Genomic DNA, 12,300 nt, shown 5'->3' on the forward strand with positions numbered 1-12,300 from the left:
ACAATGACAAGTCAAAATGTCTCCTCTAAAAAGTGTCTATTGTATCCAAATTTCAAAGAATGATGGATGTAGCAGTTGTGGATGCCATCTCAACTTTCACTTTGGTGCTGCCCAGCAAACACTGTGACACTGAAGAGTTGCTGATACAACAGCCTGCGCACTGAAAATCTCAGCAGGGGTTGAGCCAAGATGAAAATTGAGATTACATCCACCCTGCTTCATTTTGTTATGTCAAGGCCTTAACAGGTTTCTAAAGAGAACTGCTTGTTTTCACCAAACTAGCTGATTTACCACAGCAACTTTCCTGTGTGAGTGTGTGTGTCCCTTAATCTTCTGTTTGTTCTTCCTAGTCTGAAATGCTTGGTAAAGAGAAATATATGCAGTTGTTGCTGAGAAATCACGAGCCTTTAGCCTATATGTTTACGCAGATACACAGGCTCTAATGTTCACATTTACCCCTTACTTTCTCTCACACACAGACACAGTGAAATGGGCAGCAGTAAAGTGCTCACTCAGCTCAGCAGCTGCATCAGCAGAGTGAAACAGAATAGAAAGCACTGTCTTTGTGTGTGTGTGGTTAAGAGCAAAAAAGCACGCATGTGTGAAGAGTTAAGGGTGATGGGATCTCTGAGCAGACAAAGGGGAATCACTGGTGCTCTCAGCATCCATTAGACAAACCCTATGGATCAATATTGATCCTTACTACCACCAAACTCTGTCTAATAGGCTTCTGGCCGCCCTGATACAATGACAGCATTAGCGCACATGTCCAGATGGATGGATTCGAGGGTGGGAGGATGAACCAGCAGCCAGAACAAGAGAGAGATAAAGAGGCAAATAAAGATTTACAGGTCCAAAGGAGAGCTTGCAGTAATGTTGATAATGTGCACATGACAGACAGCTGGACTGTGAGAGAGAAAGAGAGAGAGAAGTGGGGCCGGACAGGAAAACAGAAAAACCATAGTTTGCTTGTGTCAGCAGGAGATGAATCCATATCAAACGCTCTCTGCTGCTCTTTCAGTCCGTCAGTTACTTAGTGCATCTGCTCCTGACCGACCATTTTAGAGAACATAAAGGGAAACAGAGGAAGTCTCTTTACAGCCATAATAATGAACGCATTAGACGTAGGTTTATGTGTGTCAGTCTGGGGAAGAGATAAAGTGAAAAGGGAAGAGTGAACTGTTTGTTTTTGTCTTGCGTGTGTTTTCCTGTCTGTACTTCTGCTCTGACACCCTCGTGTTTGAATAATAAATAGTGATCAGCTGTTGCTGTAATTTGGCCACCTGACTCTTATTATCTACTCAGGCAGCTGAGAGGATGGAACGAGGGAGAGATTATCTCTCAGATCAGAGAGCATTTCCAAAGTCTGAGCAGTCTTCTCTCGCATCCTTTCCCTTTTGTTATTTTAATAATAAAGAAAGATGAAACTGAAAGATTCCTTCATTCCTTCATAAACTAGGACAGTACAGAGTGCAGATCTGTCTTCAGTTTGGACAGTAAAACTTTATCATTTTGTGCCATTGCTGACAGCACAGTATTATCCACCCTCAGAATTTGGATACTCAGATAAATTAGTGGTGAATAGTGCCACATCCATGATGGAATGCAACATTACATTATCTCAAGTTTCATCTTTCAGTGCGATTTTTAGGTACTTGCATTTTATTTGAGTACATGTGCTCTACTGCATTTCAGAGACGTACATTGTACTTTGTACTTGTACTTTTCACTGTTCTGTATTTATCTAGCAGATTTGATTACCTGTTGCTTTCCAGTTGTTTCATAAACAAACAGATGAAAAGTGCATAAATTGCAATGCACTATTAAAGATCAAGCCTCTAGTGTTTATTTTGAATGGGAGTATTTTCACATTAGCGTGTTGCTACTTTTACTTAAGTTAAAAATGCAAATTAGCGAGTGATTTTAGACACAGCAGCTCTGGAATACTTCAAATTTAACAGGCTGTATTTAATTGATTTCATATAAACATAGGCTTAGTTGTGTAGTCCTGTTATATACTTGCAGACTTGCAGTTATATATCTGTTGAGTTATTGATGAAGATGATGCTGACTCATTAGTGCATGGTTGTGTTACAAGTGAAGAGTCTGTTGTTTTAATTTAGAACTGTAGAAATATTCCAGAGGTATTAGCTTTAAGTACTGCTAATTAATTCTCCTGATTTTCCTGATTCCTGATAGACATACTTACATGTAAATGAGTGGATTAATTTAAAAGAATTCACAACCCAACAGTTATTTCTTGATCAGTCTTTTTGATATTCTGCCCAAAACAAGAAAAAAAATGTGCAAAACTTGACCCAGTGGTCAGTGCCTCACACATTTCCTCATAATAGAGCCTTTGGATTTAGTTCACGTTTTTCTTTTTCCTTTTTGCTTCTCAGAGGCATCAGTTGGGGAGAGCTAAAGCCTGCAGGCTAGTCTTCACACAGGCAAAAAAAGAAGCTGAAACACAGTCTGAGCTTTGTGCAGGAGCTTGCATATAGAGCACATAGTGTTAGGGTAACCAGGCAGTGCAGCTGGCCTTTCACAACTATGCAACTTTAAAGCAGTGTTTAAATCAAGATCCAATGGACAAGGACCCTGTTCTCCTACACAAACACACGAGAGAAAGAGAAGGAGAGTGGATCAGGGAAATGAGGAAATCGTGTGACTTCGGTATAGTTTCAGTAATGACAATGATAATTTTATCAAGATTAAATAAAAATAAAAGAACAACTTATTCTGATTTGAATAAATGAATATGTTGTCATAGAAATAAAACAACTATTGTGGTATTCAACTTTCTGCCTGATTTGAGAAGCTTCCTTTCATCAATAATTCCCATATATACCTTTTTACAGTAAATTAACAAGAGTCGGTTGTATTTTTTCCAAACTGTCTTTTTCAGAAATGGTCCTACAAATGATGACAGCTCTTAGATGTAATTTATTATGCATTTGGAGATTAAAACTTCCACAGCCCTGCTGTTGTTACTGAACAATGAATTGTATATAAAAGGCAGCAGATACTTCAGTTATGAAAAGTTGTGACTACAACAAAAATAAGATGTTACCTCAGTTACTTGAAAAAACAAAAATGAAAAAAGATTGTTTCACTAACCCACTGAGGATTTGATTAACTTTAACATAAATCTGTTCACACAAACAAACCAAGTGTTTTATAAAAGTGCTCGGTGAGAAAGAAGAAAAACTCGCCTGTAAGTTTACCCTCTCTGCCCCCAAAACCCTCTCCGCAACATTCCTGTCATAAATGTGCAGCACTGGAGTATTTTTTTTAAGAAACTAGAGAGAGCTGGTATGCGGATGGACCCATTATGAAGCTCTTTCTATGGGAGGTTTTTGTAATCACTATCAGATCTCTTCTCATGCTCTGACCCATTGTCCAGTAGTTGTTTCAAGGTTGGATAACTGTACTCTAATACTTCCCACCACCTCATACACACAAATGTATACTCACCCACCTCCCCACTGTCCACACATGTACTCGCAAACGAAACACAAATATTATTTAACTCCTTCTTGTGAATGTATGTGCATTAGCACCTGCACGTCAAAGACCCTCCGGTGTGTGTGGCATTAGTGTGAGCAGCAGGCGTGGCAGCATTCTACAAGAAGGCCTCAGGTAGATGTCAAAAATATGTTTACCTATTCACATTTACAATTCAGCGATTCCCAATGCTTGTTCATTTGAATCTGTGAAATAGCCTGTAAACGTCTAGAAGAGTCTTGTCTTGCTTTCTTTTCCTATGTGAAGCATCATAGCACTTGCTTTGATCCCTCTTCCCCTGCCCCCTCTTCCCTTTTTCTGCCTCCTGCAAGCATTCCTGCCCCTCCCCCTTCCCTCAGTTCCCCTTGCTGGTATGGATCTGTGAAATGTTAGCAGGGTGTGCTGCTGTGACATCGAGCCTCAGCGATAGGCATGGTCATGTGAGGGGTGCAGAGGTGAGGATTATCTTAAAACAAAAACTGATTTATCTGGATTCAGTAAAATCCTTTTGTTTGCCCAGTTACGTCGCTCAGGCTGCGTGAAATGGCCAAGAGCAGTCCACTAACCATGTGACCTAGGGGTCGTTGCTCTCTGCAGACATGAATCACTAAACCCCAACCTAACCAAACTGATATGAGCTTTAGTGGCGGTGGATGTCAACAAGTGGTTTGAAATTAACAGAGTTTTGTTGCTCTGCAAACAGTGCTGCTCTGCTTGTCTTGCAAACATGGCAAGGAAATTCCTTGTCACTGGTGGATTTTATGCTTTGAAATTGAGTCGACCAACTCCAAAGTTTCCAAAGATAGCAGACTATAGGTTGGCGATGCACAAGACATCTAGAATATTTCATATCTTGGGTTTGAATCCATAGAAAACCAAGAGCCTAAGTCCATAAAAAGCTGCTGTACGAGCGTTTCTTTTGGAATAATCATCATATAAATTTAGTAAAGCGTTAGATCAAGTTTGTATTAGACAATAAAGATGAAAATGATTGTGAAAACCTAAAAGGTAGTTATGGTTCTTTACCTTCTAGAAATAACGTTAACTATACATTGAGGGCTTAAAACTGACTGGTTCATTAATTAGAAAACCTGATCCATAGCTTAAAGTAAATCCAAGTGCTACACACAATTGTGACCCACTTGATGCCGAGAGAATGCATGAAAAGAAAATAAGATCACTGTAGACTATAACAATCTCTTTTTATTCTCTATTCTGAACAATCAGTTTAAAATTAAAAGTCCTCACAGGTACCATTATTATAAAAGGCCAAAACACATGTCATGTCTCTGCATATAGTAATAGAAAGGATATATGAAATTCTAAATCAAATAATATACTAATAATGAATGCTTTTCCAATAAACCACTTTGTCATGTTTATCGACCTCACACACAGACAGATTTATTTGTTTCATTCCATAATATCATATTTACTGTCCATAGGTTCTTGCCATGCTGTCCAGCTTCACTGTCTGTCTGCACTCAAATTTCCAAATTCAGATCTCTTCTCTGCACTTTCATCACACTTACTATCAATCTCTGTCTGTCTGCTCGTTCTATCCTCAAGTGGTTGCATTTCAATTTTTGGTTACTCAAGAGAAAACATCCTTTTGCCTGAGTTACCACTAAAGACATTACAGTGGTTACAGCATTTCAGAAAGCCTAGCTGTGTTTGTGATACCTTGATAGCTGTCTTGCACCATCGGGGGGATTAAACTGAATTCACACTGATTTGAAAGATGGCTTCTGTTCAGACTGCCTGAGTGACTTCAGTGCTGAGACCTTCCACCATGTCTGAGACTGCATCGGGAACTTCCTGGACGTCCCCGCTCAGGTTCACGTCCTTTTTCAGTTCAAAGTCACTCTGCTCCTTGATAGGCGTCTCCTCGAGCTTTTCACTCCCATTAACACATTCCTCTGCCTGTGTGGCCACAGCAGCAGCATCTCTGCACTCTCCATTCACAGCAGGTGGTGCATCGACTTCTGCTGCATCCGGTGTAAGAGAGGGGCTCTCTAATTCTCCATTTTCCATCTTGGTTTCTACCTCCGGCTCTGGGAAAGGCACCTCTTCAGCTGCCTTTTCTGGTTCAGCAGTAATTTCACTGGCAGAGACAGAATCTGAGACGACAATATCAGGGACAGGTTCTGCTGCTTCTGGCTCAGCTGCCGCCTCAGTGTTGGAGGCTTCAGTGGAGACATCCTCTGCTGCAGCCTCCAAGACCTTACATGCTTCTGCTTCCACAGTCCCAATGTCAGTAACGTCAGATGTGGCTATTGTTGGTTCTGGTTCAGTTTCTTCTACCTGTTCCTCTGCTGGAGACTTCACTGCCTCAGCATCTTGCTCAGCTTCTGGCTCTAGTGATTGTTGGATCTCTGCCTCTGGGGCTTGCTCTGGTTCAGGTTCTGGCTCAGGTGCTTCCACTGACAGTGGTTCTGGTTCCTGTTTTAGTTCTGGCTCTGGTATTTGCTCTGGCTCTGGTACTTGCTCTGGCTCTGGTACTTGCTCTGGCTCTGGTACTTGCTCCGGCTCTGTTGCTTTCTCTGCCTCTGCCTCGATCTCTACTGCTTGCTCTGGTTCTTGTTCAGGCTCTACCTCTATGGTTGGTTCTGGTTCCGGGGCAGACTCCAGCACTGGCACCGTTGCTGGCTCAGCCACTGGTTCAGGTTCAGAGGCAACAGCAGGTACCACTACCTCCTCCACAGTGACTTCAGGCACAGTAACAGTCTCTGGTACAGGCTCTGGCTCTGGCTCTTGGTCCACAGGTGCTGCCTCTGTGCTGGCTACAGCAACTTCTGGTTCTGGAACAGATTCTACAGCTGCAGCAGGTTCTTCTACATGGGGTTGGACTTCAACTGGAACAGGTTCTTCTGGTGCTGGAGCAGAAGTTTCCTCTGTTTCTGCTGTGGTCACTGGGAGCTCTACTGGAACTTGTTCCTGTACCGCTTCTACTGCTGGAGCAGATTCCTCTGCTGCAACAACTGGCTCTTCTATTTCTGGAGCTGGTTCCTCTGCTGCTGTAGCTGGTTCCTCTGCTACAGGAGCTGCTTCCTCTGCTGCTGCAGCTTTTTCATCTACAACAGGAGCTGCTTCCACTGCTGCAGCCGGCTCCTGAGCAACAGGAGCTGCTTCCACTGCTGCTACAACTGCTTCTTCTGTTACTGGCACTGCTTCCTCCACTGCTTCAGCTTTTTCTTCTACAACAGGAGGTGCTTCCACTGCTGCTGCGACTGGTTCTTCCGCTGCTGGTGCTGCTTCCTCAACTGCCGATTCCTGTTTAGGGACAGCCTCCTCTGTAACTGCAGGAGCCGGTTCTTCTAGAGGTGCAGATTTAGGTTCCTCTGGAGGTTTTGCAACTTCAGTTTCTGCTGCCACTGCTGACTCAGCAGTCTCCTCGACCACACTGTCTGCCTGAGCTGGCACAGCGGCTCCTGTGGGTGGGGCTCCATCTTCCACTTTAGCAGACTCTTCTGCTCCAGCAGGTGTTGCTGCAGCCTCATCCTTCTTGTCTTTGGGGTCGCTGACATCATATCCTTTCCTTTTTCTGCTTAGTTTGCCTCCCATGATGTCTCCTAGAAACAAACAAGAAATTGTGTATTTAAGACTTTGTCTATAATCAATAAAAACAGTCTAGGAAAAATACAATATATGTTGAAGTGTCTAATTTGCCTGGTCTGCATGTCTTTGTAATGTGGGACAAAACCTATGCCAGTGCAAAGAAAACATGCGCATTCCTTTCTTAAAGGACTCATGTGGCCAGTTTTAAAGCCAAGATAATCTGGATCTGAGGGAGCAGTTCAAGTAAACATTGATTCACAATACCACTCAAGCAAAGAGGTGATACCCTTAATTTACACATGCCTTTTTATTTAGATCATAATAGGTAGTTCAGTTTAGTCATGTGAACAATAGGTATGTGTTTTCTCATACCTCTCTTCTTCTCTTTCATATATAGTACAATGGCAAAGCAAATAAAATATACAAATGCATATTATATCAAAAAAATATCTGGTATATCTAATGAAGTGTAGTTCTGCACAGTCTGATGGAAGCTTCATCAAAATACAATCAAATGAGTTACGATGGTGCAAGTATTGATTTCATGGTCATATAAAATGCAGCAGAGCCTCAATGTAGTTGCTTCCAAGTTAAAACAGTTTTCACTTCAATAGAGAAGTCTCTTGTCTAGAAGTGACCCAGAAGTTCAATTAGGAGACAGTTCTCTGCCAAACACAGTTTGGCTAGAAAAACAAATGTTAATGCATTGGAACCTTACTGGGATTCGACAACCCCACAGGAATGTCTGGGGAGGTCCACTGTCAAATGTGCCCACAAGCCTGAGTTGCACATCTATGATGTAGATGCACAACTATTCCTCTGAGAGTATGACTGGCTAGAAAGTATGCAGAGTAATGGGTTTCTCAACAAACGGAAACCATTCAGAGCCTGTAGAGTACAAAATGAGATCGTCTGTAAGACCTGCGAATCAGTGCAAAACTGCAACATCAACAAACTGACACATTCTGTGAATGGAGCAGACATAGACGGTAGACATACAGTTCTTTGGGTTAAAGTGGACTCTGTTGTGGTTGTAGAGGAAGTGTGATGCAGTGATTGCCAAAGAATGTAACTTCCATGACAGAACAGAGAACTTGAAGTTCAGCTTTAAGTTAGTAATTACATTTCAGCGAACTTTGAACAAACCAGCCCGTTTTGAATAAAAACTATCCAAGAAAGAATCCTTAAACACCAAGATCTGGCAGAGATGATAGATGAGATAGCATTTGTTTTAAATGCCACAGTCTCATGAGTTGATTATCCTATGATACCATGCATGATAGCCTGGGTTATCTACATGTAAAATAAGCATTACTTTCACCCAACAGGGCAGTATGAGGGCACAGGTACGAACCATCCGGGAACTGTCCATAGTGCTGCAATGGAGCAATCAAGACAGGATGCACCACAACCCAGGCACGGATAGGCAGCGTATCCATTACAGCCATTTACAGTCTAACAAGCTGCCCGTTTGACAAAAAAGAGACGTTACATCAGCATAACATCTATTTAATTCTGCTTTAGGACCTTTATTCTACCTAGTAACTATTTTTTTTCATGGGTGAGTTCTCTTTCGCCTTTTTTTTTTTTTTTTTTGCCAAACCCCTCTGGGTGCCTCCGGCCTTCCAATCAGACAAAGCCAAAAGAAAAAAGAAATCCAGCTTGAGGAAAAAATAATATTTTACCACCAAATCTCGACTTTAAAAATTCACAACGACGTCCAAGCTATTTCTGAGCGAATATTGAAGACAAATAGGAGACTAGGCACCATTTTTGACGGTAGTATTGGAGGGATGAAGGAGACAAATGTGCGGCAGCATGTGCCGGCCGGTAACAAAGGATGGGGATTCCTCACCAGTAGCTCCTCAATGACAAAAGTAATGGGCTGGGCTAAGTTGGCAGCCAGCATTGACGCTGAGCTGTACTATGGTGTAGACTGCAGCCTACTATGCAGCTGAATTCAACTGTAGGCCCACGAACACTGGAGTGATACAGGCAGCAGAGGGGTCTCCATCCCCCATTTCAACCCACCCACTTCACACTGCCTCTCTCTGCTGCCTCTTTTCTTTTTTGTTCACAAGCAATTGAAAACCCAGCATTGAGAAGAGCGTGTAAAACCAAACGAAAATCGCCACGACAACGTGTTACTTCAATCTCAACTGTAACTTTGTTGTGCGCTTTCTGTGCGTAATCTCAGGAGGGTTTTTGATCGCCAATTTGAAAGGAGCGCTGCTGCCTCAGAAACCACCCAGTGCGAACTGGAAAAATCAAACAAATGTATATCTTTTCTTTATAATGCCAGCATTTAAATGTAAGGTTTACACAAGATGAGAAAGGCAATGAGAGAGAACAATGGGGAAACTGCGAATCAGAGGCACCTTTCCCCCACTTCTTTCTTTCTTTCTTTCTTTCTTTCTTTCTTTCTTTCTTTCTGTAACACATCCCACACTACATGCACGCTCCATTTTCACAATAAAATATAATAAACAGCAATAAACCAATGCTGGGACTGACCTGTGGTTCTAGAGAGGGATCAGTTCTTCTCCAATCTCCGGCTGGATGCGATAATGGAGGTAAACCTTTTGGAGTGACAGCTGCAGATTCCACCCCTGCTCTCCGAGCTGCAGTCCGGGACTGTGTTGTAACCGAGGAGTGCCCCTCACAGTTTTCTAGACATCTGTCCCTATCACAATCCAGCCAACCCCACGACTGCTCGCTCTGCAATCTACACCCTCCCCAGTCTTTAACCCCTCCCCTGCCTCACACACCCACTCCAGCGCATATTTCCCTGCTGTAGAAATACATCTGTGGGGATCTGTAGGGTGTTTGTGAACGGACCACCACTTATTATTACACTTTAGAATATTGCATTCCCCCCTCTACACTTGTTCAAATGTAATTCTAAAGGAAATCATGTTTGTGGTGCCCCTCTTTCCTCCCACAAGAGTATTGCTGTAATATAAATTATGCATAAGATGCATTATGTCAGTAAAAGCACTTGAGCAACATTGATTCAAGTGATTTCTTGATGTTTTCCCCCTTCTGTTGTTGGTCAGCAGTATCACATGCATGCTTATCATCTAGAATCATGAAAAAAAGCTGAAAGGGATTCTAAATAAATTATAACCCAGGCAAAAATGAATTTACGTGACTGCAGAATGTTCCTGAACTCAGTAAGTGGATTGTTCATGTGTAAAAAATTTTAAAGATAAAAGGTTTCTGGTCTTGTTATTGATGTATAAAGTACCAGATGTTCTATCCAAATATTGTAAAGTATTCTCAAGCACTGTGCCTCTTTGCTATTTGCCTTCCAAGTGTTAATAGGGCACAGTTGGTCTTGAGTGAGACTTAATGAAATTCAACAACTGCTCCGTCCAGATAAACATGTTTCTGGCTTTAAAAGATTTCACATAAGCAGCATGCCACCGACACGCCAGGCTCCTGAAAACCACTGGTGATGTATTCATCACATAAAGGTGTACAAGAGTTTTTAAAAATCTTATACAACAATTTGAACAGTAATGTACAAGAAGTATGTAATTTCAACTAAGCTGCTGGTACATACTGAGCCAAAAAACACTCACATTTCCTTTTCTGTGTAAAGAAAGGTGATTTCCATGACGGATTACAAAAACAGCTTTTTCTTTAGTGTTTCTTTCTGTGAAACTGGAAGAAAGGCACTGGAGTTTTCACAACAATTGGACTGGTGATTTTCTTGCATCACTAAAAACTGCCCAAACTGCTATTTTATCTCAAATGACTTGAAAAGCAGACAAACAGGTCGGTTTGTGCTGGATTAGGCCTACAGGAAGCTGATTTTTAGTTTCACTTATTTGAACGAGGCATGATTGCTTGACATAAGTATATAAAGGTACGTGATATCAAAGCAGGAAATGTGTCTCAAGGCATGTGAAAGTTCTGTATTTCATTTTAATGATATTTTATGGTTTTCTTTTTTATTCATCATAACAGAATTAAGAATATATTCCCCGTTAGATGGGATATATCCCACTGCTGTTGTCATTTAGAGGGACTTTTCCTCTTTACTTTCTTTGTTGTTTCCTCTTTTACCCCTTTATTGTTCCCATGAAGGGATCTTTAAGCAAATACATTTTTCATTAATATCTTACAGCATGAAACCCAGAGCTCCTATTATTGAGGAGACAGCTCCCTCTCCTGTTATAAGACCTGATAGCACAGCACAGCACCTGTAAGATGGAGAAAACTTGTTGAGCAGTAAGGTAAAAGTCGCACACAATAAAGATTTTAGATGTAATAAAGACAATATAAGAAGTAAATTGATTGTTTTTGCAAATCTCTAGTTACATTTTTATAATAGTGAGATTTTCATCAAAACTATGTGGATTTCAGTCAGTGACAAATTAAATGTTCATAATTCCTTCAGTGTATATTAACACACAAAAAAACAAGAATATAAGAAAATATTTTTAAAACAACTGTAACAGAAGTATTCAAAAAGCACACTTCTGCTATGTATACAATCTTGTTATACCAATGCATTTAATCTTATAAGAAAAATACTAAACTATCTAGTTTTTCCAAAAAATGATACTTTTTCTCAGAAAACAGGAAAATAAAATTTATCTTGTTTGTTTTCCCTGCTGGCAGCGGAGCTAAACAGTGACAAAGGGGCAGCGAAGGCTGACTTTCACATGATGCAAAAGCTCAGGAATGCACTCCCAGGAGTATAACCACCATCCCAGCCAACCACTCTGCTCCACATAGACAGGACTCAGAGACATAGGAGGCCTTGGAAAATCCCCCAGAGTTTCTGGGTTAATGTCCAAAGCTCATCTGTCTGCAACTCCAGGTCCAGTTGACCTAAACTGACACAGCAACAAAAACAAAGAGAAGCAAAGAAACAGGTGCTACAACATTCTGCAGAACAGTAACTCACCACCAGAGAGTGTGTGTGCAGGAATGTGGCAAACGGCTGGGCTTGTGTGTGTACTGGGACAGGAAAGGTATTCCTGGACAGATTAGCATTTGTCATGACTTTGATATCAATGAACTGACAATAGCAAGATTTCATACAAAAAAGGTTTCTTTTGGAATTTACAACCAATTTCAAAATGTTTAGTGAGAACTGAACAACTCTGAAAAAAAAAAACATCTCAAATAACCTGACAGAACCAAATTAATAGACGATTTTGAGAATATAGATTATAAGAGGGGTGGCACACCGACATAAAGTAATGATGTACTCTTTATGAG

The 12,300-nt window shown here is 41.2% G+C and overlaps 1 protein-coding gene across 1 annotated transcript; it reads right to left on the reverse strand.

Moving 5' to 3' along the window:
* Positions 1 to 4,690: 4,690 nt before the first annotated feature.
* Positions 4,691 to 9,782, reverse strand: si:dkey-56m19.5 (fibrous sheath CABYR-binding protein). Its single transcript, XM_022201494.2, has 2 exons — positions 9,580 to 9,782; positions 4,691 to 7,079 (listed from the first exon to the last, which is right to left on the reverse strand). Exon 2 carries the CDS (start codon positions 7,069 to 7,071, stop codon positions 5,260 to 5,262), a length of 1,812 nt encoding a protein of 603 aa, XP_022057186.2. The 5' UTR covers positions 7,072 to 7,079; positions 9,580 to 9,782; the 3' UTR covers positions 4,691 to 5,259.
* Between the last annotated feature and the right edge of the window lie 2,518 nt (positions 9,783 to 12,300).

The sequence above is a fragment of the Acanthochromis polyacanthus genome, chromosome 2 (assembly GCF_021347895.1).
Source record: "Acanthochromis polyacanthus isolate Apoly-LR-REF ecotype Palm Island chromosome 2, KAUST_Apoly_ChrSc, whole genome shotgun sequence".
NCBI classification, from domain to species: domain Eukaryota; kingdom Metazoa; phylum Chordata; class Actinopteri; family Pomacentridae; genus Acanthochromis; species Acanthochromis polyacanthus.